Source organism: Trichosurus vulpecula, chromosome 4 (assembly GCF_011100635.1).
Source record: "Trichosurus vulpecula isolate mTriVul1 chromosome 4, mTriVul1.pri, whole genome shotgun sequence".
NCBI lineage: Eukaryota > Metazoa > Chordata > Mammalia > Diprotodontia > Phalangeridae > Trichosurus > Trichosurus vulpecula.
Genome location: NC_050576.1, coordinates 249,790,104 through 249,816,813, shown reverse-complemented (window position 1 = coordinate 249,816,813; position 26,710 = coordinate 249,790,104). Strand labels below are relative to the sequence as shown.

General features: G+C 39.2%; 1 protein-coding gene across 1 annotated transcript in view; it reads right to left on the bottom strand.

Annotated features, from left to right (window-relative positions):
• NAALADL2 (N-acetylated alpha-linked acidic dipeptidase like 2) overlaps window positions 1-26,710 on the bottom strand; it is a 1,044,682-nt gene that overhangs the window by 353,904 nt on the left and 664,068 nt on the right. Inside the window, exon 7 of the mRNA XM_036755686.1 lies at window positions 4,323-4,466. Coding sequence (XP_036611581.1) covers window positions 4,323-4,466 — 144 coding nt within the window. The remainder of the gene's footprint in view (window positions 1-4,322; window positions 4,467-26,710) is intronic.

The window sequence follows — 26,710 nt, the reverse complement described above, 5'->3', positions numbered from 1 at the left end:
TATGTGTGTGTATATACACACATTGTATGCGTGCACACGTGTGTGCATATATATGTATATATGTGCGTGTATAGTTGTTGTTGCTCAGTCAGTCAGTCATGTACAACTCTTTGGGACTCCATGGACCTTGACACGCCAGGCCCTTCTACCTTCCACTTTTTCCCAAAGTCTGTCCAAACTCATGTTCACTGCTTCCATGATACCATCTATCCACTTCATCTTCTGACATCCTCTTCACCTTTGCCTTCAATCACGCCAATAAGGGTCTTTTCAATGAGTCCTGTCTTCTCATTACGTGACCCAGGTACTTAAGCTTCTGCTTCACTATTTGTCCTTCCAATGAATAGTCTGAAATAATTTCTTTAAGTATTGACTAATTTGATCTACTTGCTGTCCAGAGGACTTTCAAAAATCTTCTCTAGCACCACAATTCAAAAGCATCGATTCAGTGATGCTCAGCTTTCCTTATAGTCCAGCTCTCATAGCCATACCTTACTGCTGGAAAAACCATAGCTGTGGCTATACAGACCTTTGTCAGCAAGATGATGTCTCTTTGTGTGTGTGTGTGTGTGTGTGTGTGTGTGTACACATAGATAGATATCTTGATTTATTTATGTAATATATTTAGAAAAAAAAACTTTTTAAAAAAGTTAAATGCATCCACCAACAAAACAATGAAATTAATCAGTTCTAAAAAAATCAAAAAATGTTTCCAAAAGACTGTACGGTAGGTGAATTTAAAATTGCCTTAAATTTCTTTTTGTTTAATTGTTTCAGTCATGCCAAACTCTTTGTGACTCCATTTGGGATTTTCTTGTCAAAGATTCTGTAGTGGTTTGCAGTTTCCTTCTCCTGTTCATTATACAGATGAGGAAACTGAGGCAAACAGGGTGAAGTGACTTGCCACGGGTCCCAAAGCTAGTAAGCATCTCAGACTGTATTTGAACTTGAATCTTCCTGACTCCAGGCCCTGCACTCTCTCTACTGCGCCACCTAGCTGCCCCACCTGCAATTTAATGGTCCAAATGTACAGATGGCTCAGTCACTAACTCAGTCATCTAAATCACAGAGTTACAGAGTTTGAGAGATGGAAGGGACTCAATGGCCTTCTGAGGATTCCATACAGGAAAACAGTGTCTACTGTGACACATCCACCAAGTGGTCAGCCATATTCTCCTTGAAGATTTCTAAGGTAAAGAAACTCCCCACTACTCAAGGCCACTCACTCCACTTTTGTACAGTTCACCTCGTTTGCTATCCCACCCACCCTCAGCCCCAATCTCCTTGTACCTCTTGTTTTTACCACAGTAGTCAAATCAACACTGTCATTGCTTCTGAAATAGATGTCTTATGTAACACTTTTATGGTTCTGCTCAACACCCCTTAGTGCCCATACGCAAACTTTTCTCCCTGATCACTAATACATTATAATTGCTGTCTCCCCCATAAGATCATAAACTCCTTGAGGACAGGGACTTGGGATTTGTATTTTCATCACCATCCTGACACAAAGTAGGTCCTTTTTAATTAAATGTTTTTATTAAGTCATTCTAAAGTTTTTGTTTGTTTGTTTTTATCAAACCTAAACTTGCTTCTTTGCAATTTCTGCCCGTATCTCTAAGTTTTGCTCTTTGATACCAAAAATAACAAACTTTTCCCCACTTCTGAAGAGCTGTCATCCAACTATCTGAATGCTAAGTCTTCTCTTCTCCAGGCTAGATGTGGCTACTTTCTTTAACTCAGCCTTATATAGTTTGAACTCAAGGCCCTGGACCTTGTGGTTACCCTTCTCTGAATTGTGTCCCCATTCTCAAAATGTGGGGCTGAGAACTGAAGACGGTCCTTTAGAAGTGATCCTGTTAGGACCAGTGGAATTGTCATATCACCATTCCTTGGTCCATAGCACACAGTAGGACTCCCCTCCAGGATCCTGGTTTAGAGCTGATAGGAACCTTAGAGGCCATCTACTCCAACCCTCTCATTATAAGGATGAGGAGACTGATGCCAAAATGTAACTTGGCCAAAGTTTCCCAGCTGGTAACTGGTAGAACCAAGATTTGAACTCTTCTTCCCCAGGGCTCCAAGTTCTTTCCATTGTCCCAGCTCTTATTCCCCACCTAGATGGAATGACGGAGCTACAAAAGCCTTGAAGACAAACAAACTTTGCACAAGAGGGCTTATGGTACATTCTTTAAAATACCAGGAGGAAAAGAGATACAGTTCTCTACTTGGAGAATATGCAGGGTGGTAACTGCCCATATTTTTTAACAAACAGAACTCAGGGTCACACCATCTCCACTTCCCTTGGCGGAAAGTCAGGCCAGCACACAACAATGGTGAAATGGTCTTTCATTCCACCAGACTCTCGAGGTCTCCCCTATCCCTGCTCAGCCTTAGGCTTATGGACAATTTGGGTTTTTGTGCTTTGCTAAAATCAATAATGAGTTTGTGAGGGTAATAATCTGTACGACTTTGCAAGGTCTGAGTGTGATCAGGGAGCTATCCTGAACCCATCCCTGTCTCATAGGCCTCCTTCAAGAATTCTCTTTACTGCCTTCCTTCACTTCAGAGAGCACAGGGTTCAGATACAACACGTGGGTAGAAGTGCCTCCTAGGTCTGGGCAGAAAAACACGTTTCATTTTACAACAAACAGAAGAAAATATAACAATATGCTGTGTGCGTGTGTGCATGTGTGTGTGTGTGTGTGTGTGTGTGTGTGTGTTTAAGTTGCTTTTTAGAACTCAGAGGCCGATGCTTAAGGCAGAAACAAGCTTCGAGCAGTGGCTTTCATAGGAGGAGGGGAAGCTTCGCTTCTACGCTTCCTCAGCCAACAAGGCCTGACAGTACACTGCAGCTCGAGCGGCATCTCCTGGGTGATGATGCAGAAAAGATAGAGGGATTTTTTAGTCAATTGAAGGAATTAGCCTTTAATGCTGTCTACTAAAAGACTCCATGCCTCAGCTCCCTAACTCCTGACTACCCACTGAATCTTGAAAGAAGAGCGGCAACTAAAGTTAAATCTGGACCCACAAAATTAAGCAGATTTCCATAAATGCATCTGTCGCCGCTTTATCTGCAGAGCTGGGGGTATGGGGGCAGCTCGTGGCCCTTGGAGCTGGGCTGGCTTCTCAGCTGGGGCAGATACCTGGTGTTCCTTCATGCCATTTCCCCAAATGTGTCCTTTATAGAATAACAGAACAGGACTGGAGGATCACCTCGGTCAATGAGGGAGTGTTTACTAAGTAACTACTATGGGCCAAGTATTGTGCTAGATGCTGGGGTACCGATACAAAGAAGAAAACAGTTCTCTCCAGGAAGTTATGTCCTATGCAGGGGAGACAGTATATATCTACATATAAATGCATGTACATACAGTATATGTTACATATGCATACATATACATATGAATATGGCAGCTAGGTGACGCAGTGGCTAGAGAGCCAGAAATCAGGAAAACTCATCTTCCCCAGGTTCAAATGTGACCTCAGACACCTATTACCTGTGTAACCCTGGGCAAGTCACTTAACCCTGTTTACCTCAGTTTCCTCACTTGTAAAATGAGCTGGAGAAGGAAATGGCCAACCACTCCAGTTATCTCTGCTAAGTGGGGTCACAAATGGGGTCATGAGGAGTCAGACAGGACTCAACAACTACGTATATACATACACATATGCATATACACATACATATGCATATCTACCCAAGCATGCACATACATGCACACATGATACACAGTCATTTGTGTGCCAATAAATGCACATGTGAATATTCATGTGTGTACGCATGCACAATACACACGTGCACCCAAATATACATACACATCAGAGTTGATGAAATCACCAAGAGTAAAGAATAGGAGAGGAAGGTCTAAGAGACCTAGGGAACAGCCACTGCCTGGAGAGTAATGTGGAGGACAGATTTAGAGATGGCATGGACCTTCAAGCTTAGGGAGCAATTCTCATAGGATTTTAAATCTGAATATACAAAAGACTGCAGAGGTCATCTACTCCAACCCCCTTATTTTATTGATGAGAGGTCTGATGTCCACACATGTTGAGACTCATCTGGGTCATACAGAGGGTATTCACCAGAGGCGAGCTTAGAACCTAGGTCTTCTGACTCTAGAGTCATGAAGTGACCTATCCACGGTCATTAGATAGTGAGCAGTAGAAACAGGCTCCAGATTCAGTTTCTCTGACTCCCGCTTCAGCCCACTTTGTACCTTAAAGGGCTCTCCTCTACAGGCTGGGCTAGTTTTAGAAAAGCGATCTTGAGCACACTGACCCTCAGCAGGAAGCAGAGATAGACAAGGTTGGCTTACCATCATGTGGGAGCTGCAGAGGCCTGCAGGTATCAGTCTGATCCCTCTCCTTGGGCAAAGCAAAAACACTGGCAGCCAGAGACGCAGAGATGGGCTGCACCAGCAAACGTGTGAGGTCGGATCGGCCTGCTCTGGAGCTTCCATCTGTATTAGGAAAGGCAGGAGAAAATGCTCAGGAAGGGAAAAACAGGAAAAGTTCCAGAAAGGTCCCGCACAGGAAAGCACTGTCTTAGGGCTACAAAGCATAAATCAGCTGTCACATGATACTCTTCTCTCAAATCATCAGACTAGAGAAAGGAGGGCAGCAGCTATTCATCTCTAACTCAGTTTCTAGCCCTCAGTTTCCTCATCTGTTGGGTCCTACCCACACAACAAAGCTTGCAGGCATTGGGGGTGGGGGTAGGAGAGATTTGATTTCAAAAGGATCCATGTGCTGGAAAGTACAAAGAAGAAATCAGGAGTATCTGCGTTCAGGAGACAAAAGAAGGCCAAAATATGTTTATAGAAAAAAGGAACCAAAAAACTTGGTAGGATTCTGCCTATATTCTGATTCAAAAGGGGAGATTATACACACACATGCACATACTCACATGCACATATGATTTATATGTGTCTACATGTGTACAAATATAAATGTATTTATGTGTGCATGTATGTATCTCACTTCTCTCCTCCCTTCTTCTCTCTTCATCTTTCTCTCTGGATATGTATGTGTGTGTATATGTGTGTGTATCTATGTACGTAGATACACACACATACATATGTTTAGGGGTGTGTGTGTGTGTGTGTGTGTGTGTGTATGTTCAGAAATGTAGCGTCAAGCAGCCCATTGCTTCTTCCGGTACAGGTCAATATTTCCCCAGCACCTTTACTGGGGGTGAACATTACTAAAATTCTTGAGCAACTTAATTTCACAGAGCAACAAAGGGTGAGGTATTTCACATGACTTTGATCTAGGCATTAGAAGACAGGCTATATACAAATGAGAAAATAAGTGATAAAGGTGTTCTCAATTTATCATCTGAAAACTACAAGGCTGGAGAAAATGCTAAGTGTCCAGGTTTTAAAGTTTACTAAAGAAAAAGAGTCCTCTCTGAGGACTAGGAAGAGTCACTCCTAAGAAAAAAAGAATTCTAGCTCTTCCTCCTGAGCTGGGGTGAGGAGCATTTGGACTCTAAGCTTTAACAGGTCCATACTTTGCAGGAGAATAAAAATAACTCAATTCAATCCAATAAGCATTTATTTATTAAGTACTTATTAAAATAGTTCAATGTTGTAACAGAATAACACATTTCAATTTAATTCAATTTAATAAGCACTTACTGTGCATCAGACACTAGAAATACAAAAGCTAACAATAAAATAAAATAAAATAAGCTTGATCCCAAGAAGCTTAAATTATATATATTTTTATAGGCCTTTCTCTGCAGCAACTCTAGGAGGAAGGTAGCACGATCATTCTTCTGTTGATTTCTGGGATAAAGAAGTTAGGACTCAGAGAGCTTAGGTGATCCAAACTCTCCCCCTTTTAATACCTGTTTAACCTTAGGCAAGTGATTTAACCTGCCTAGGCCTCAGTTTCTTCATTTGTAAAATGATGCCATTTCAGATTAGGCGGCATCTGAGGTTCCTTCCTGCTTTACATCTATGATACTATCCACCGGGACTTTCACACAAATTCAACCAACCATTATGAATGAGAACCAAGGTTCAAATCCAGCTTTTTCCCCATTCTAAGAGGAAAAAGTGGTCTCTGGGTCTCCTTGCAGCTTTGGAGACATTTCCTTTTTTTCTCTCAGATCCACATTTCAAACTTCTGACAACTAGATTTTGCGTCATGTGTATTTACTGAAAATGACAGTATTAACAATATGAGAATTAAATATCAGCGATGTGACAAATGAAATATCAAAAACTATATAATACATATCCAAAGTCATATACGGCTGGTCATGATGGCCTATGCTATGACCCTTGCTACGTAGGAGGTTGAGTCCGATGGATCATTTGAGCTCAAGAGCCCTGAGCTAAAGTGAATAAAATCGATCAGATATCAGCACTAAATCCAGGACCAATATGGTGTGCCTGTGGGAGCTGGGGGCCATCTGGCTGCCTAAGGAGGGAAGAAGAGGTCCAGGTCAGGACTAGGACAGCTCAAAGTTGCCATGCCAATCGGTAATGGATCAGTCCTGTGAGTGGCCACTGCACTGCCAACCTAGGTGAGGTAGAAAGACTCAGCCTCAAAAAACAGCACTTGGAATAGGTGCTTAGTAAATATTTGTTGATTGCTATAATTTGTAGTCTCTTTAAGGTTCTGGCTAAAATTATTTTAAAACTCAGTCCTAAAATTTCTACCTAGATAACTCTCTGACTCATTGAGACTTTCATTTTCTACAAAATGATGCTATAGAATATTAATTGAAAAAGGTCAAGGATATTTACCTGTCTGATATAGATAGATGGATAGACATATATATGTATATATATATATACATACATATACAGTATGTATGTGTGTATATGTATACATGTACATGCACATATACACACATATATCTATATCTATATATCTATTTATCTCTCTACATATGTTATACTCAATAGGATCTCTGTTCTAGTTTAAATGACAAATTATCTCCAATAAGCAGATCCCAACCATGTGTGTCCCTTCTTGGTACATCTGACCATTTCTTCCACAATAAGTTGGCTATAGAGTATCCATCCAGAATGCATATTGTCTTAGGTCATTTCTCTCTACGTCACAAAGATACCACTGGAGTACAGAGGCAATCCATTGGTCATCCCTCACATACAATGCTCACCCATCACTAGCACTTCTTTGGCCCTGTTAACACTTCTCAAAGTGTTACTAATATCCATTTTGCTTTGAAATACTATATTTTGAACTAGATCAACTACAAACTTCAATAAATAAAAATGATCGTTTAGATCAATTTCTCTGTGGATAAAAGACCATTAAATGTACTCCCTTGATGCTCTAGAATGCCCTGCTAATGATGTGAAATAATAAATTTTCAAAAGTTAAATATGGTGATCCCTACCCTCTAATTGTACATACCCACAGCTTTGACTTTCCCCAGCATTACTAATAGACTAGCATTAGTTTTGAAATATCTGAAGTGAGTGGCTCATTAATTTTTCACCTTAAGCCTAATGGAAATTTGACAAACAGTTCACTGCTGAGAACAGACACTAAAAGCAGGACTTTACAGAACACTAAGATTAAATTATAGCAAAAAGTAAGGGGAAACTCACATTTTATTAAATAAGATTAGCTCAGGGAAGAATTCCATTGCCCTCCATTATATGGAGCTTGTATATAAAATCTTAACACACTTTCACTATTTTTATTCACTTATATTTTTAAGCACCTCAATGAACTACTAGCCCGGTTTATGCATGGGAAAAAAGACAAGAACATAGATTAAGTGATTTTCTTGTGTGAAATGCAGATAACCATAGAGCTCAGATTTCAGTCTTTTTTCAGTCATGTCTAATTCTTTGTGAGGCCATTTGGGGTTTTCTTGGCAAAGATACAGAAGTGCTTTGCCATTTCCTTCTCTAGCTTATTTTACAGATGAGAAAACTGAGGCAAACAGGGTTAAGTGACTTGCCCAGGGTTACACAGCTAGAAAGTGTCTGACTCCAGGCCTTTTATTCTATCTACTGTGCCACCAAGCTATACCAATGATTTAAAAAAAACCTGCTGATATCAATAATTCATTTTTTAAAGTAACATACAGTATAGTACAATATTCTAATATAAAGGGAACTTCCTAACAATTGGAACTAACCACTACTACTGCTTTCGATATAGCGTGTAAATGAATGAATGATGAAGTCTTCCCTAAAATTATGGATGCTCAGTTATCAGAAATATTATGAATGGGATTCTTGCACAGAGACAGTTTGGACTACTCAGACTTTGAAGTCTTTTCATTTCTTGATATTCTGTAATTCTGCAACCCTTAGGCACTCCAAGATCCTTTGATGACTTCTGCATGGATCTGTGTCCAAAATATGGGTTGCAGGGAGTCACAAAAAGCAGACTTTGGCAAAGGGAAAGACTAGGAACACAAGATCAGGTTAAAGGAAGCCTGGATCTAGAGAAGTGATCAGTGATGGTCCAGGAGAAGGCTGAGGTCTGAAGTCAGATTACTAATACCAGAGGCCAGAGTCAGGTGGAAACCAAGCAGGAAGTGAAATCCTGACTGCTACTTACTACCTGTGTGATATTGAGGGGTCCTGTAACAACTTTCAGACTCCATTTCCTTAACTCTAAACTGGAAACGTTTGACTAAATGATGTCACAGATCGTTTCTATCTCTAAATTGAACTTCATAAGTAATAAGGATTTCTTTAAAAAAGTGAAGAAAGAGGGAAAGACTAGAGAAAGGAAGAAAGACAGGAAGGAAGGAATGGAGGGAGGAAAAAAGAAAGAATGAAAGAAAAAGAAAATGGAAAAAAGAAAGAAGGAAGGAAGGAAAGGATGGAGGAAGGAAGGGAGAAAGAAAGAAGAAAGAGAGAGAAAGAAGGGAAGGAAGAGAGGAAGGAAGAATAAGACAAAGAAAGAAAAATAGAAAGGAAGGAAGAAGGGATGAAAGGAAGGAAGAAAGAGAGAGAAAGGAAAATTGAGGAATCAAGAAAGGAAAGAAGAAAAGAAGAAGAAGGAAGGGAGGAAGAGAGAAAGAGAGAAAAAGTAAGGAAAGAAGGAAGGAGGAATGAGAAAGAGAAAGAAGGAAAGACATAAAGGAAGGAAGAAAGAATGAAAGGAAGGAAGCTAGAGAGAGTAAGAAGAAAATTGAGGAATTAAGGAAGACAACGAAGGAAGGAAGGAAGGAAGGAAGGAAGGAAGGAAGGAAAGAAGAGTGACCCAAGTATGCTAAAGACCAAAAAGTCAAGGAAATACTGAAATTCAAACAGGGAATGAGGAAGGGAATGGTGCATACCACATGTTTGGTGCTTTACAAATATCCTCTCGTTTTGTCCTCACAACATCCCCTGGCAGGTAGATGCTATTATTATCACCATTTTACAGAGGAGGAGACTCAGGCAAATAGCAGTTAAGTGACTTGCCCAGGGTCACACAACTATTATGTGTCTGAGGCTGGATTTGAACTCAGGTCTTCCTGGTGCCAGGCCAAGGAATATATCATTTGCCCTATCCAGCTGCCTTGAGAAGAAACATCAGAAACCCAAGTCATCTGAGTAACAGATATATCTCCAACAAAATAAAGCATGGTATGACAGAGAGAGAACCAGTCTCAAAGTCCAAAGAACCTGGGTTCAAGCCTCATCTCTAACATGTACTGAGTGTTGGGAAAACAGGCAAGTTATTTAACTTCTCAGTGTCTGAGAGAACTCTCTAGGATGCAGGGAAATTGCTTTCCTGTATTGTGGAGGGTTTCTACTCTGGAATTCCTTCAGTGTTGAGCTCACAAGGCTGGACCAAAGCAATAGCAAGTGACATTGTAAGGTTTACAAAACGTTGTTTCATTTAATGCTAGACAAAGAGCCTCAACTGTTATGGATTCAATAAATATTTGCTAAAGTTAATGAAATTGATCCTCACAGCAACCTGGGAGTTTTAACTTGGGGAAACAGCAAAAATAAGGTGGAGGGGTAGGAAAAAGATATTTTGAAGTTCAAGGGTATTATTAGTGCAGTGCAAATCTTTGGATGTACAGATGGTAGCATGTCCTTAGAGGAATGATCAATTAAATTCAAGGTGGTTTTCATATTATGTATAATTTATATATTTTAAATCTATGAAAAACCATAATCTATGTAGGAAAATAGTTTACATTGGTGCCTTGGAAAGGACACTGGAATTTGGGCTTAAAGAAAACGGGATCAAGATGTTACTCGGTTTTTTTGTTTGTTTTTTTGTCAAGGCAATTGGGGTTAAGTGACTTGCCCAGGGTCACACAGCTAGTAAGTACTCTGTTCTTTAGTGACCTTTATGACTTCGGGCAAGTAACTTAAGATGTCTCTGTCTCAGTTTCCCCAGGTATAAATTGAGGGACTAGATGATATCAAAAGCCCCTTGTAGCTTTAAGCCTGTGACTCTATGAACCTCTATTACCTTAGGGCCTTGTTAATTGATTGATAGAAAGTGTCTGCCCCACACAGAAATCACCTGAAGATATTCTGTCCCTCCATATCTGTTATTTTTCTTTACTAGTTTATCTTCAAAATAAAGTAGTTACAATTATTGTAAAATAAATTCCACAGACTCTATCACGATCCCAGTTTAATCTAAACTTTTGGTCAAAGCTATTCAAAGATATATCACAGATCTTCATCTTGCCCCTCACCTCTTGGTGGTAATTTTTTAATAAGTTAGATTATCAGTCTGGAGCTCATGTCTTGGGGGTGGGGGAAAAGTAATTTCTTCCCATTCAGTTACAGCATCGAATCTTATGATTAATTCTAAATCTCTTAAGCAAGCGAATCCTGTCTTAGTGGAATTCACTTGATCCTAATGCCCATTTAATGTGCTGTAAAAAACTGTCAGTCCTGTTTCCTTCTGTAGTCAGTGGAACAGAAAGTAGCACATCGATTGTCTTAGGCAAAAACCACACTAACATATTCTGATACTGCCACAACTTACAGACCCCCTGCTGAGGACAAGTTAATTAAACATAGAAATAAGAGGGAAACACAGAGCCAAAGGATCTAGTCAGCTCCCCTTTCTCACTTAGCTTATTATGGCCACTGGCAATTGACTATGGCATGAGAAAGGGAAAAATGATGTTAACATTTCAAATAGACAAAAAGATATCTAGACACAGGAAGAGAGAGGAAAAGTTGAGGCATTTCCCCAGACTATTTTAAAAAAATAGTCATTGTCAGTTGTGTCTGACTCTTTGTGACCCTTTTTGGTGTTTTCTTGGCAAAGATGCTAGAGTGGCTTGTGGTTTCCTTCTCCAGCTCATTTTACAGATGAGGAAACTGAGGCGAACAGGGTTCAGTGACTTGCTCAGGATCACACAGTTAGCAAATATCTGAGGCTGGATTTGAACTCAGGTCTTTCTGACTCCAGGCCTGGCACTCTATACACTGCACCACCTAACTAACACTAAATTCGTGCTACCTAGCTATCTCCCCTCCCCCCCCAAAAAGCATATTACTCAGAATTTTTTTCACATCTGAATAAGGAAAATTGAGAATCTGTTTTGAACAAATTCGTTAATGAGTTACTAAATGCTCTGGCTCCTTTTGTTATAACCTTCTGAATAAACAAAAACATTAACAGATAATTAGCTAGATGAAGACTCAAAATATAGATGGATAAATGATAAAGGTAGATAGATAGATAGATGGATAGATGGGTGATAGAGGTACATAGGTGGTTAGACGGATGTAGATGGATGGATGTAGATACATGAATGGATGGAAGGATGGTTGGCTGGATAGATGGACAGATGGATGAATGGAAGCATAGATGATAGTGGTAGACAGATAAGTAGATAGATGTCAGATGGAGTATTTAATAGGCATTTTCTCTGTATGTGTCAGGAACTATGCTATGTTCAGTTTATAAATACAAGTAGTATTTAAAATAGTTCCTGCCCTTAAGAAGCTCATATTGTACAAGAGGGAGAAGACACATAAAGACTTGGGGATGACAACCACAGTGAAGCATCATGATTTGGGGCTGGAGGCTGAGAAGTGAGGTGGACAAGTATTTCTGGAAAACATATGGTAAAAGGTCACCCATGAAAACAGAGTGATTCAAGGACCAGAGATCTAAACAAGGGCTGGTTAGGTTCAGCACATTCACAGAAGCCCGCCCCCCCCCCAATTTAGAATGTCTCAATGAGTCCGAAATATCTGTAGAAGTAGCCAAAGCGAAACAAGCATCTATTCAGTACTTAGTATCTTCATGTATTACAAGGTCCTGTGTGTATGTATGTCAGCATGCACTAGGTCCTGGGGATTCAGACAAAAATAAAACGAAATCCCTTACCATTGAGGAATTTTTATGTACAAACATAAGTGTGTGTCAAATAGATACAACATAAAGCTACAGGGTTGGGGATGGAAAGGAATGAGACATTTTCTCAACTAGCTCTGCCCCAAGATCTCTCCATTTGGAGTGTTTGTCCTTTTAATTATCCAGGTAACTCCCCAAAAATCTATTTCATGTGACCTCTGCAGACAGGTTTTTGTTTTCCTCTTAGCATATGATTATGACATTTTTCTTAAATTATAGAATCATTGTAAAATTGTTTTGTTTCTACATCAAAATACAAGTATACTATTACATGAACAATTCATAATTGTACAATGAACTTATCACAGGCCTAGGAATCCCAAGGACCAGGGTCCAAATGTCAACCATAAAATAAGAAGTGCACTGAATCTCTTATTATCATAGATTCAGTACTGAAAGTGAATTTTGTTCAACCTCTTTTTTTTTTTTTTTACAAATTAGGAAACTAAGTCCCAGCAGGGAAAAGTGGTGGCCTCAAAGCATGCAGCAAGTAGTATTTTCCCATCTATGAAATAAGATGAACACACCTGTGGTATAGATTGTTGGGAGGCTCTGCGTGGGATCAGGAAGGTACAATGCTTTATAAGCATTGTGATTTTGATCAAAGAGATAGATGATGCTTGCTAGGCAGGTCTCACCTCAAGTTCATTTTAAGATACGACGAAGAATTTAAATTGTAGCCTATTGAGGTGACCCTGTCGAAGGCTATGACCACACACCATAAGCTCCTACGGGCCCCATAAATGATGGAAAAGGCTTCCAGTTTGGCCCTGGAAATGATGGGCTCATCTATCGTCCAAAGACTAAGCAAGTTCATACTGGGAAGGCTTTCCATCCGAAAGACAGGAATGAGGGTGAGTGCTGTTTGGATCCAGAAACTCATGAAAGAGGCAGTTTGCATCATGAGGTCCTAAACCTAGAGCTGGAAGGGTCCTCAGGGGCCATGTAGTCCAAACTATAGAAAAGGAAACTGAAGGTCGTGGAGGTTTAGGAGGCAGCTAGGTGGTGCAGTGGATAGTGCACTGGTCCTGGAGTCAGGAAGACCTGAGTTCAAATCTGACCTCTGACATTTATTAGCTGTGTGACCTTGGGCAAGTCACACAACCTATTTGCCTCGATTTCTTCATTTTTAAAATGGGAATAATGATAATACCTACCTTCCAAGGTTGTTGTAAAGATTAAACAAGAAAATAATTTGTAAATTATTGTAAAGAAAATAAAAATGAAATATTGTAAAGTGCTTAGCTCATGCCTCACACAGTGTTATTGTTCAGTCATCCAACTGTGTCAGACTCTTCGTCACCCTGTGGACCATAGCACGCTACTACTCTCCTTGGAGGTTTCTTGATAAAAACACTGGAGGGGCTTGCCATTTCCTTCTCTAGTGGATCAATCAAGCGACTCTCTCAGGTCACATAGCTAGTAAGTGTCCGATGCTGGATTTGAACTCAGGCCTTCCTGACTCCAGGCTCAGAGCTCTATCCACTGAGCCACCTAGCTTCCTCCAAGGCCAACACTATGTGCCCGGCACACAGTAAACACTCTAAATGTTATTTTATTATTATTGCTGTTGTTGTTATTGTTTTAAAATTTGTCAAAGATCATAGAAGCAGTAAGCAGCAAACGTTAGATTTGAACCCAGCTCTTCTCAATTGCGAGCCAGGGTTCTTCCCAATCTGTCTCTGATAACAATGAAACCTAACTCTTCTTATTGTCATAGAACAACATTTAACAAGCAGTTGTCCCTTCCTGGGTGCTAGCTAGCCATCATCCAAGCTGTAAGGACCATTTAGGACTCACTTATAAAACTAAATTATTTGAAATCCGATATAAAATTATTAACTGCGTGAAACCAAACTGATACTCACCATCAGAACTTTAAAACATATATCCCTTCTTGTTTTAACCAAAGCACCGAGAGGACCGCTTTGATCCGATCAAATCATTTTGAAATTCTCAACCAAAGTTGATCATTGATCAAACATACACTCCCTTGAGATATTTTTAAAAATATACTATATATGCCCATTCTCTACCAGATTTGTTTATATTCAGTTGCCTTCATTCTTTTTTCTTTTTTTTTCTTTTTAAAGAAATTGAAAATTCAGGTTTGTAAAGCTAATCCCAAACAAGTCCTTATTCAGATTCGGCACACACTATTTTTAGTCCATTTCAAAGGGATATTTGGATGCCTCCAGTTGATTCAGTACATACTAACCATCAGCATTTCCATTTCCTTTGCAACTATCCCTATTTTTCTGGGACTGGGCCCTTCCCCGAAGCATTCTAATAACATGAAAATTTTGAAACCATAAACTATATCATAAGAATAATAAGCTGTGGGCTAGACACAAACACAACTCTTTTACATTTTATTTCTTTGAAAGTATTCCCGGCTTGAAAAATTGGGATGATTGGCCACCTGCGAGCTAAATGTAATACAGTTATAAGCAATTCAAATTCCTTCACATGTTTTTTATTGATAAGAGTCTCATTCTAAATTTGAAGGCTATGAGTGTTGGAAATGATTTGTAAAGTTTCTTGTTTTGGAAAATGGGTGTTGTGCATTTTTTTTTAAAGCAAGAAAAACAAACTTGGTGGATTCATCATTTCTGATGTAGAACTATGCAACCATTAATTTCATTTTAAAATTATCTATACATAAGGGTATATTAAATTGCATTTAATTAAAAACATGATTAGCATTCCTAGCAATCTGGTATGTCTCAGGTAGTAACAGGGAGGCCTCGTTGTTTAACTGAATTGAATTTATGCCTAACTTTACCCCTGGAGAGGCATTTTTCTGCAGGTATGATGGGAATGCTGACATAGCTCTGGAGGCCTGAATGCGACGATGCTGCAAACAAATCAGATATGATTAGCAAAGCATTGTAACCCCCTTCATAGGTGAGGTAGTGACTCTCTGCTGTCACCCAGTTACTTAGCCAGACAAGGTGGTAGAGCTGATGGACCCTTAAATAGGAGATGAGTTCTAGTTCTTACATGGCCATTGATAAATTATGTATTACCTATCATAAATCACAGCATCTGTCTGGGCCTCAGTTTCTTCACCTGTAAAATGAATACCGTGGCCTATATAAAATACTTGGTCTCCATTGTCCTTTGATTCTAAACATTTACTTATGAGATCACCGCCAACATAAATTTGGAAAAAAGTATTGTGTAGTACCTAATGATAGCAACCAGTAAAGGACCAACTTGATCCTAACTAATCTGGACCTAAAACTTGCTGTAATTTTAAATTCAGGGAATGATAGAATTGCAAAGACCATCTAATTCGACACTTAATTCCTGTTATTATTCAGCCATTTTTGAGTCATGTGCAGCTCTTTGTGAGACCACTGTGGTTTTCTTGGCAAAGATACTAGAGTGGTTTGCCATTTCCTTCTCTACCTCATTTTACAGATGGGGAAACTGAGGCAAACATGGTTAAGTGACTTGCCCAGAGTCACACAGCTGGTAAGTGTCTGAGGCCAGATTTGAACTCGGGAAGATGAGTCTTCCTGATTCCAGGCCTGACACTCTAACCCCCGCACCGCCTAGTTGCCCTAACAATCCCTACCACACACCCACAACAGAAGACAAGCAATCCTTCTACCACATTCTCAGGACATGGTCCTCTAGCCTTTTCTTGAAGGCCTACAGTGAGGCAGAAGCCATGTTAATGGGGCATGGCAGAAAAAGCCTTGGTCCTGGAGTGAATTTGAATCACACTATGTTCTTCCAATGTGATCTCAGCAAGTCACTTAGTTTCCCTTGCCTTCAGCTCCTTCATCTGTAAAGTGGGAGCAATAATATTTACAATAGCTAACATACAAAGTTATCATGAGGAAAGTATATTGGAAACATGAAATCAGTACAGAAATGTCAGTTATTCTTATTGCTTTTTATAAAAGGCTTTTTATCTTTATAAGTACAAAGGAGAATAAAGAAAAAGACACAGGGAAAAGTAATTGTTTTGTTCTTATATTCTAAAAATGCCTGTTCCAGCACTACGTTCCTTTTTAATCAAAATATAAATAATTGAAACCTTAGGGTTTATTTGGAAAGCTATTCCACACTTAGCTGATTACTTATTAGCTCTCTCTATAATATGCTAGGTTTATAATGCCAATTAAAAATTTAAAATGACAAGAAACACTCTACCTACTTCAAAGGGTTGTCTTTGTACCTCATACAGTTGTAGTGAGGAAAACCCTGTGGAAAAATTAAAGGCATATATAAATTTGGACTATTGTTATTATTATTGCTAAATTTTCATGCAGCTGACTAAGCCTAAATTCTAAGCACACCAGCATTTGAATTTTTTAAATGCAAATATTGAGAACCAATTAGATTATTTATATTTTTAATTCATTTACTCAATTCAGCAATAATTCAGTATCTCGCCCTAGGTAAATTTTAATTTAAAAATGAAGCCTATCCCACATACTAATAAGATACTAATATACTTTGCAAAGTCTTGTATTTAATCATAGTTTTTTTTTTCAGGATGACAAAACCTACAGTAAAAGCCAGAAGAAATTTTAGAATGCATTGAGTCTAACTCATGGCTAATGGAGACTCTCCTCTAAAAATATATTCACTAGAGAAGTTCAGCCTCTCCTGGGAGACCTTCAGGGAAGCAGAGCTCACCACTTAGCAAGGCAGTCTATTTCAACTTGGGGACAGTTCTCATTGCAAAGAAGTATTTCTTGGCATTAAACCCATCTATAACCCTTTCAAACTTCCCCTTGTTTCTCTAGTTCTACCCTCTATAGCCAACAGCAATAATTCTAAACCCTCTTCTATATGGCATCCTTTTGAATAGATGACTATTTGTATTTAGGTCTAAACATCTCCACTTTCTTCAACTGAAACTCATAGGGCATAGTCTCTACTCCTTCCAGTCTCTGGTCACCCTAGATTTGACATGCTCCATCTTATATGTTTGTTTGATCAAAGCCAGATTTAAATTAGGTCTGACTGCAGAACCAGCCCTTTACACACTGGGCTACATAGTACCATTTGTTTTTTTATTAATATTTCATGTTGATGGTCTTATATTGAACTTTCAGTTGACCAAAATTGTGTCTTTTTTATGGGAACTGTTGTTTAACCACAACACCCTTGGCATCTTGTACTGTGAATGATTTTCTATCTCAAATGTAGAATTCTATATTTATTTCTATTATATTTTGTTTTATTCAGCTGGTCTTTTAAACTATTGAGGTTACATCATCCAATGTATTAGATATCCCTCTCAGATTTATGTCATCTGAAAATCTGATAAACATTCTTTTCGTGATGTCATTCAAGTCACTGAGGAAAATTTTGAAAAACTATTCATATAAGTAATAGGACCAGGGAAAAGACAGTTAACGAGTTTGGTTTGACTGAATGTAATGTTTACTTGAGTAAATATTTAAGATCATGAGAGTATCCAGGAGTCAGGGAGGTCAGGCTGGGGCAGACTCCTGTAATGAATGCCTTTGTGCATCCAAAGGACAGTACTGAAGACATTTGGTCCTTGGAGGAGGGACAGCACCAAAAACAGATGTCATCTGTTTTGAACTTTTCTCTAGGGCTGGCCCTGTCCCAAGCTCTCCTTCTACAGATCAAATGTAAGAAGTCTCTTTCTCCAAAAAGTGAGCCCAAGAGGACAGAGTCTCTCAAAGTCCTACCTGACTGTTTATCCTACCAAGAAGGGTATAAGTGGAGTGTGATCAAGTGAGTTCTGGGCAGGCTTTTCCAGGATGAATCTAGATTTCATTTCCTCTCTGCAAACAAAATGTGCATAGAGTGGCATTCTTGGGCGTGGCTGGGCAAAACTGCTTACTGCTAATGGAAAATGTTCACATCTTTGCATAAGAACAACTATATAAATATATGTTGATATAAAATATTTATAACACACACATATAGGTATGTAAATACATGTACATATAATAATGCAATCAACAGAAATTTTAAAAATCAAGCAGAAGGAAGATCAATATGGGACACAATCAGGGCAGTATTGGCGCTACCATGTTAAATGAGATATTTACTTTAAAAGTTTAAACAGGTTGCTTGTAAAATTGTAACAAACAAACAAAAAATCCCAATCAGATCCTTTTTAAGAAATATCTTGTCCAGAACATTTAACCTAGTGTAACTGGATGTGACCAAACTCTGGTCATTTTAATTCTCTATGGCTCACTGAGATAGATCATATTTCACAGGGACACATGAGTGTGTAGAATTAAACTGACAGAATATGCCCAATCTTGTCCAGTTCTACCATGGTAATCTAGACTTCAATATCTCCTTTGCTTATTTTAGCAAAACACACATACACAAATATAAACTTCAAAAGTAAAGTGATTCTATTAAGAAACATAAACATGTACATATATGTAGTTAATATATGTATATTATATGTGTACATGTAAACCTCCTAACAGAACTATTAGATATTTATGTATAAGAATAATATTTATATATGTTTTAAAAGAAAAATATCACAAGAATAACACAAAAAAGACCTTTCAAAGGGTTAAAGTACATGTAGTGATCATAGAATAATAAAATTTACGAAGAAAAAGTCATAATCATTATAATTTGACTCTCTTGTGTTCGAGGAAAATATGGAGGACTTCTGCGTCATTGAGAAAACAAACTTGATGATCCCAATCACAATGATGCAAATCACAAACCATCCACACTCCCCTCTTTTTGTGTGTCTTATCCATGCCCCCCTTGAATCTTTTTAAGTGGAATTCACTCAAAATGCCATTGATCTTCTCATACTCTTGATATTGTGTGCATAAGAGAGAAGCTCATGGGCTGCCCATTGGTCATTGCTGGCTCTTACCATATAACTAGCCTACTTTCTTGTCTGAGCACACATCTCTTTCATGATATCCTGAAATCTACATTTCTTTGACATAATTCGTGGCTACTCATTTGTTGAAGCCTATTTTCACCCACCATATGCCTCTCTAGTCCCAACCTCCAACTGCTCTTTTGTTTTATTTCGTATAACTGTTTGTAGAGATTTAGTCTATCTGAAGTCTGTTTTTGAATTTTGTTGAGAATGTCTACCATGTCAAAATAAAATTTATCAATGAGAAAGTACAAGACAATGTGGCATAAGTGTCACAACAGAGATACAAACAAGCAACTATAGGACTTCAGAGGAAACAGTGATCACTTCAGGTTAAAGGTATGTTGGCAGTCTTCCTGGACAAGACAGCATTTGAACTGGGGCTGGTAGAATGAATAAGATTTCAAGAGGTAGAGAAGACAGGAGGGTATTTCAGGTGGAAGGAATATGATGTATTAGATTATGGAGGCAGGGAATAATGTCACAAACAGTGAAAGGAGAGTATTCTAGTTGGTTCTATGCCAGGGAAAACACAGAGAATAGTTAGAGATAAGGAAAATAGAGCTATTAGGAAATGTCACCAGGACTCAACTTTAAATGGCCCTTTTTTGGGGGCAGTTTAGATTTTATTCACTAGGAAGCAATGAAGCTGTCTGAGAGAGGAAGACCACAGATGTTTCTTAGTAGGATTTATCTGGTGAAAGCCGTCAGGGAAGATGAGAGATGAAAGAAAATAGTCGGGGGGTGTTGGCAATAATTCAAGCTTGGGGGAAGTCAGGGTCTCAACCCTGGTAACATTAGTAGAAATTAAAGAGAAGCAAAAGATGTGAGAGTCATTTTCATTGAAAAACCCAGAAGATTGGAACAATTGATTGGCTAGGGGATGGAGGACAAAGAAAAAGTCACGATAGCTCAGTGTCCCACTGGGTGAGAGGATATACCATTAATAGAATTAAGGAAGTCAGAAGGAAGGTTTTGAGGGCAAAGTGATAATCAGTCAAATGAGACTTTCCATCAAAAACATTCAAAATATAGTAAAAAAAAAACAACTATAATAAATAATACTGCTTTACCAAACAATATTTTGCTTTGGCAGCTTAGGAATTTTTTGCAAAGCATATTTCAAAAGAGGTGAAACCAGTCAAAACACATTCACTTTCATAAAATGCTTCCACCCATAAAGTCTATGCTTTTAAAAGGCTTGGGCAAGACTCACAAATTACAGTTAACCCCATATGATATTCTGACCACTTTGTAAAGCACGGGTACAATAACACCTAAGCTGAGACCTCCCAGATCTGTAAAAATGAGACCAAAAGCTGCCAAACGCCTAGCCCATAATGAGCTTTTAGGATTAATGAGAGTGCTTCCAAAGTTTGGAGCTCTCCAGAAGACTAGGCACAATATAAATGAGCTACATTATTCGACTGACAAATACTTTCCCCCGTAAAATCCAACAGGACTGGGGGTGGGGAGAATCTCTTTTTCTTTCTTCTTCTGTATCAAAAGCAGAGCATCCTGTGGTCGCTTCCTTTCATTTCACAGACATTTCCATGCAAAACAATTCTCTGCTTTCTGCCCAGCACTGGAGCACAAAGTGATCCCTCCCCGTATCGGGCATATAACAGGACATTTTCCCACCTACACTTCGGTATTATCTCCTCTGAAAAGTATACTAAAAAAGAGTGACAGGCTCTCAGGTCGCCGAGATGGAAGAACAAAGCACATGAAGGCAGGCTTGTTAATTTTAGCATGCTGTTATGTTAAAGTCAAAGTCATTCTTCAGTAGGAGGGAAGATGATTTCAATGACTCTCTGCATGCAGTCACACTTCATTTGAACTCTCCAAAAACTTAGTTCCAAATGATTTTGAAACACAGTGGAAATAGTGATGGTATGTCAGTACTAAAAGCATTCATGGTCTGGGCATCTGATGAATGTTTATTTACAAATTCATACTTTAAAACTGAATTCTCCTTCCATTTTATTTGATCCAAAGACATTTTTTCCCCTGGCTATCTCCAGATACATGTAAGAAAAGCCACAAAGAGTTATATGGTAGAGTGGATAAAGTCCTGGACTTGGGATCCAGATGACCTGGATCCAAATCCCTCATCAGATACTCACCAGCTGTGTGACCCTGGAAAATATCTTAACTAAGCTTCTTCATTTATAAAATGAGGGAATTGTACTTGGTGACCTCCAAGGTCCCTTTCAGCTCTAGATTTATGAACCTATAATCCTATTAGATTTTATAAGAAGAAGTCATAGAGATCATCTCGTCTCTTTCCTTGATTTAACAGACAAGGAAACAAACAGAGGGATACATCCACTCATTCAAGGTCAAATAACTAGTTAAATGACAAGGTAAGGAGTAGAACCCAGGTCAACTAAATCTTAGCCAAGTATTCTCGTTGCATCATTTTCCCCCTATTTAATTCAATATGTATTTACTAAGTACCTACTAGGTACCAGGCATTATGCTAGGCAATGGGAATGTCAAGACAAAACAAAACACTGTTGTCCTTAAGGAGCATACATTCCGCTGGGGGACATATACGGCATATACACTTGTATTTTATATAAATAAATACAAAATATAAATAAAGTTGCCTCTTTAATGATCAGCAAATGGTGCAGGCTCCAAAGTGAACAGCCCTAGGCAAGGCAGAGAATCAGATTTCTTCAAGTATTTAGATAATCTCCCAACTGACCAATACCCAATCAGCTTGTGAATGGTCCCCAGTGACATCCTAGGGAGTCTTCTCAATTTGAGACTTCCTTCTCAGTCTTCCCTGTTGATCACCCTTCATGTACGAGATAGGTCAAGCTCTCCTTCCCAAGAGATGCTGCTGACCCTGATGACACTGGTATCACAGAACTTGCTGCTTTTTGTTATGTCCCAAGTCCCTGACGTATTTCCTTTCCTCAACTCCTCCAATGCCCTTTGATATCTGGTGAAGGCAAAATCTGTTTTTTTTTTTTGTTATGTTTTTTTGGAGGGAGGAAGGCAGGGCAATTGGGGTTAAGTGATTCGCCCAAGATCACACAGCTAGTGTGTCAAGTGTCCGAGGCCAGATTTGAACTCAGGTCTTCCTGACTCCAGGTCCACTCTACTCACTGGGCCACCTACCTTCCCAGGCAAAACCTTGTGAGAAAACAAGAACATAATTAGAAATATGAGGTGTGGGGCTAGGGTAGGGGAAAAGGGGAACCAGAAGTCCTGATATCCATCATACACATTAACTTCACTTATTTAGATGTTAGCTTCTAAAATCTTCAAAATAAAGCAAAAGGGCTGAATGTATGTCCTCACCTTTCCACAATCACTTATTGGGGAAGGTACAACTATATATAATGAAAAGATAAAAATAAAAGGGGGGAAGTGGAGTAAGGAGGAGGAATAAATAAAAATTCACATTGCTCACAAACCTTTCTCTGGATGAAAGAGAGCTGTCAGGATAAGGAAAATCTCCATTGCATTCTTCTTTCTGGTTGGTGCTTGAAGACAAGCAGGCATACGGACAAGAATCAATGTCTACTGCAATCTGATTTACTCTTTTTTTTGTTTTTTGATTTTTTTTAAAGATAGAAATGATAGCAAAGCATCATTTCCCCATGAATCAGAAGACTGAAAACCTGAAGATCCATATTTTAGACTCTGTTTTCTATAACCAGGGATGTTTAAAAACACAGTATTTCCAGGGTTGTGGGGAATGAGGAAAATATTTCATATCAATGACACCCAGAGAGATATTTTAAACTATTTATTCATATGTTTCTATCTTCTTGGTAGCCAGTTGCTAAGGTAAGCTTATTAGGCTAAATACAACAGGCACCTGGGTCAGGAGGGTGGGTGGGAATAAAATAATACCTTCTTATTCATTCTCAGAACCAGACTAAAAGTTAAGGGTTGTGATACTCTGTTATCAAACATGTCATTAGCAGCCATGATTAATATGTTAGTAGGTAAAAAAAAATAGAAAAGAGATCTATTTTGTAAAACTACATGGATCAATTTTTGTCAAACAAATGTTACTGAAATGAATGATTTCCAAAGTAAAGAATAAAGATTGCTTCTGTTTTCAGAAAACCCTTTTCTGGTGGTCAATAGCCTGGCTAACTTAAAATGCACATGAGGTGAATAAGTACTAGAGTGAAGGTCACAGGCAATACTTAATGAATCCCAATGACCTCCTCCATAGCTCAAGGAAAATTTAAACATCAGCAGGTTGGATACCTTGGGTATCTGATCATATGCCTGTCCAGAATACTGGGAGCCACTTCTCTGGCTGAGTCATGAGGGGCTTGGAGGAGATCCATAAGGTCTCTTCTCTTTAAGCTGTGTGGTATCACTACCCCTTTTCCTCTCTGAACCTCAGTTTCCCTATTTGTGAAATGATGGTGGTGGACTAGATGGCCTCACAGACTTCTAGGTTGTGCAGCTATAAATCATATGATCCTATCATTCCTGCCCAGACACTTGAAAGATTCTCACTTCAATTGAACATGCATTTACCCAATGACCTGGAAGGCCATCTCTTTAACACCACTGACTCCCAGGTATGACTTAGAATCATGAATTGCAGAAGAATTAAAAAAATCCAAGTAGTCCCAAGGACAATGGAAAGATGCATGAGAAGGGTTCTTAAGTAGCATTGTGATACTATAGATGACTCCCCTACGAAATGGGGAATGCAAGACACAAGGAACAAGGATAACTAGAATCTGGCTATCATGTCCATCGATAAAATGAGAAGACATGGGGACATTGTGATCTGTTTTGCTGAAGGGAACAATGCAATGACATCATAGATCCATCCAAGCACCAAAGGTATGCCAAGGCCAGTGATTATCTCTTCAGACAATCCTAAAAGACAGCTTTAATGAACATCAAGTGAAGTTGATATGAGATAGAATGAACAGATCATACTTGAAGATGTTCTGAGGCATAGGAATAATGAGAGGCCATGGAAGTGAAAAATTAGAGATTTTAAGATCTTAATCTCCCATATACTATATATGTTATGAATATGGAACTGGCCTTGAAGTCAAGAAGATCTGTGTTCAAGTGTCACCTCTGTCACACAGTGTAACCTTGAACACATAACATCTCAATGAGCCAGGTGATTCTCTAGGACTACAAGGTGTAGAAAAGGTGAGATTTTGCATAGGTAGAGGGAGCTTCCATATGGGAAGCTGTACAGACAGAGACAGAGAAAGGCAGAGGGAGGAAGGAGGGAAAGAGGGAGGGAGAGGAGAGGGTGAAAAGAGGGAGAGGGAAAAGGAGGGAGGGAAGGGGGAGAGAGAGAGAAGGGAAAGAAGGGGAAGGGGAGAGGGAGAGGGGAAAGAGGGAGAGGGAAAGAGAGAGAGGGAAAGGGAGAGAGAGAGGGGGAGGGAAGTAGAGAGGTAGAGAGAGAGAGAGACAGAGATAGAGACAGAGAGAGACAGACAGACGGAGAAAGACAGAGACATAGAGAGACTGACAGAGACAGAGTGAGAGATAGAGACAGAGAGAAAATTCAGCATATACATTTAGCTAAGGGAAGTAACTATAGCCACATCTAAAAAAAAGTAGTTCATAATCTCTGCATATTTACAGCTATGATTTTCTAACATTTCCCAAACACGTCAAGTGTCCAAATGCATTAGTCTCTGCCATTATTTTATGAGGCTTTGCTTTTTTTTGTCTTTTTCCACAGGATTTTCAGAAAGACCATAATTGTAGGATGCTTCAGCCATGAAACTTCATTTCATCTCTGGTTCATTTTCCACCAGTTTGGCCGATTCACTTCAAAGCTGATCCAGCAGCTTGATGCTTCCCTATCCATAAGAGGGGTAGACTGACTTGAGGGCATCAGATCTTCAAGGAACGAGCCAAACACCCCACTTCTATTTTGATAGCAGCCTTGGACTACCTCAAGTGAAAGTTCTGGCTTAAAAGTCGGACAGTTCAACATCTATTTGGCACTCTTTTTTTAAAAACAAATTATTAGCTACCAGAATTACTGAGAGGTTTGGATAAAGCTCCACGTCACTGGTAGATGACTCAGGTCATTGAGTCAACATTTGAAGAATCTCCTCAGATCAAAACATAATAATTATGAAAGCGAAGGAAGCCTCAATCTCCCCCATGATGAGCAGTTTCTCCTTACACCTTAATTGGCAGTTGAGCAGCCACATTTTAGAAGGGGTTGCTAACTGATCAAAGGCATTTATTTGAATAAATTTCCCTTCCTTTTATCACTTAAATTCGTAAAACTGAATTATAAATAAAGATATTTCAGTTGAACAAAAAATTCAAGGTATTAAAAGAATTTATAAACAAATGTTCTTTATTGGAAAGGGATAGGGACTGTATCTCTGCTTCCATTGGTACAAGGACCTACTAGAACAGGAGACTCCTGCCAGGGGAGAGCTTAAGTAACCTACTTGGAACCACACTGACCATGTATCAAAGGTGGGACTTAAACTCAAATCTTCCTGGCTCCAAAGTTTGCTCTCTCTCTACCGGATCATTGTACCTTTCAATCAATCAGTAATAAATTTCCAGCACTATTAAGAGATGCAGGGACAGCTAGGTGGGGCAGTCGATTGAGGGGCAGTCAAGAGAGTGCTGACCCAGAGGACCTGAATTCAAATCCAACCTCAGACACCAGCTGTGTGACCATAGACAAGTCATTCACTCCTGCTTGCCTTTGTTTCCTCATCTGTAAAATGAGGTGGAGAAGAAAATGGCAAACCACTGCAGTGTCTTTGCTAAGAAAACCCCAAATGGGGTCACAGAGAGTCAGACATGACTGAAATGACTAATCGACAACACTAAGAGATGAGCTCCAGAGAAAGAAAGATAAAATGACTGTTTCCACTTTCTAGGGTTTTCTTTCTATCACACACACAGACAGAGCAAATATAAAAACTTCATCTCATTCCCCAATGGTTCTGCCCTAAATTCTTCCCTCTAGAGATCACCACTCAGGACCAAACAATATCTTTCCCCAATTCGCCCTCCAAACCCCACAACCCACATTCACCAGGATCTTCCCTTCCCAATCATGCACCTCAATGACCCCAGGGCCTTGTCATCTGACCTGCTGAGAGACATTCCAATATGTGTTATCTCCCCTTAAACATAGATATAACCTCATTTTTCTACTGGTATTCTTGGCATTTCTCATAGTGCTTGACACATAAGTAGGCACTTAGTAAATGCTTTTGTATCCACTTTATTCCAACTACCAAAATGTCATCTCTATATCACTATATGACTCTGGGGGTAGATAATACAATTGGTGGGTTATAGCATTGAGTTTACAGTAGAGAATGACACAAATAGCCCTTTGGCAGATGACACAGTAATTCTTTCACTCTGGGAGAGGCAGTTGGATATTGTGGGAAAACAAACAAGCCAACCGCTGTATTCTGAGTCAGAGGATCTGGGTTTGAAGACTGGGCCCACGTGTGAATTTGCATAAATCACCTCACCTTTATTGGCTCGGTT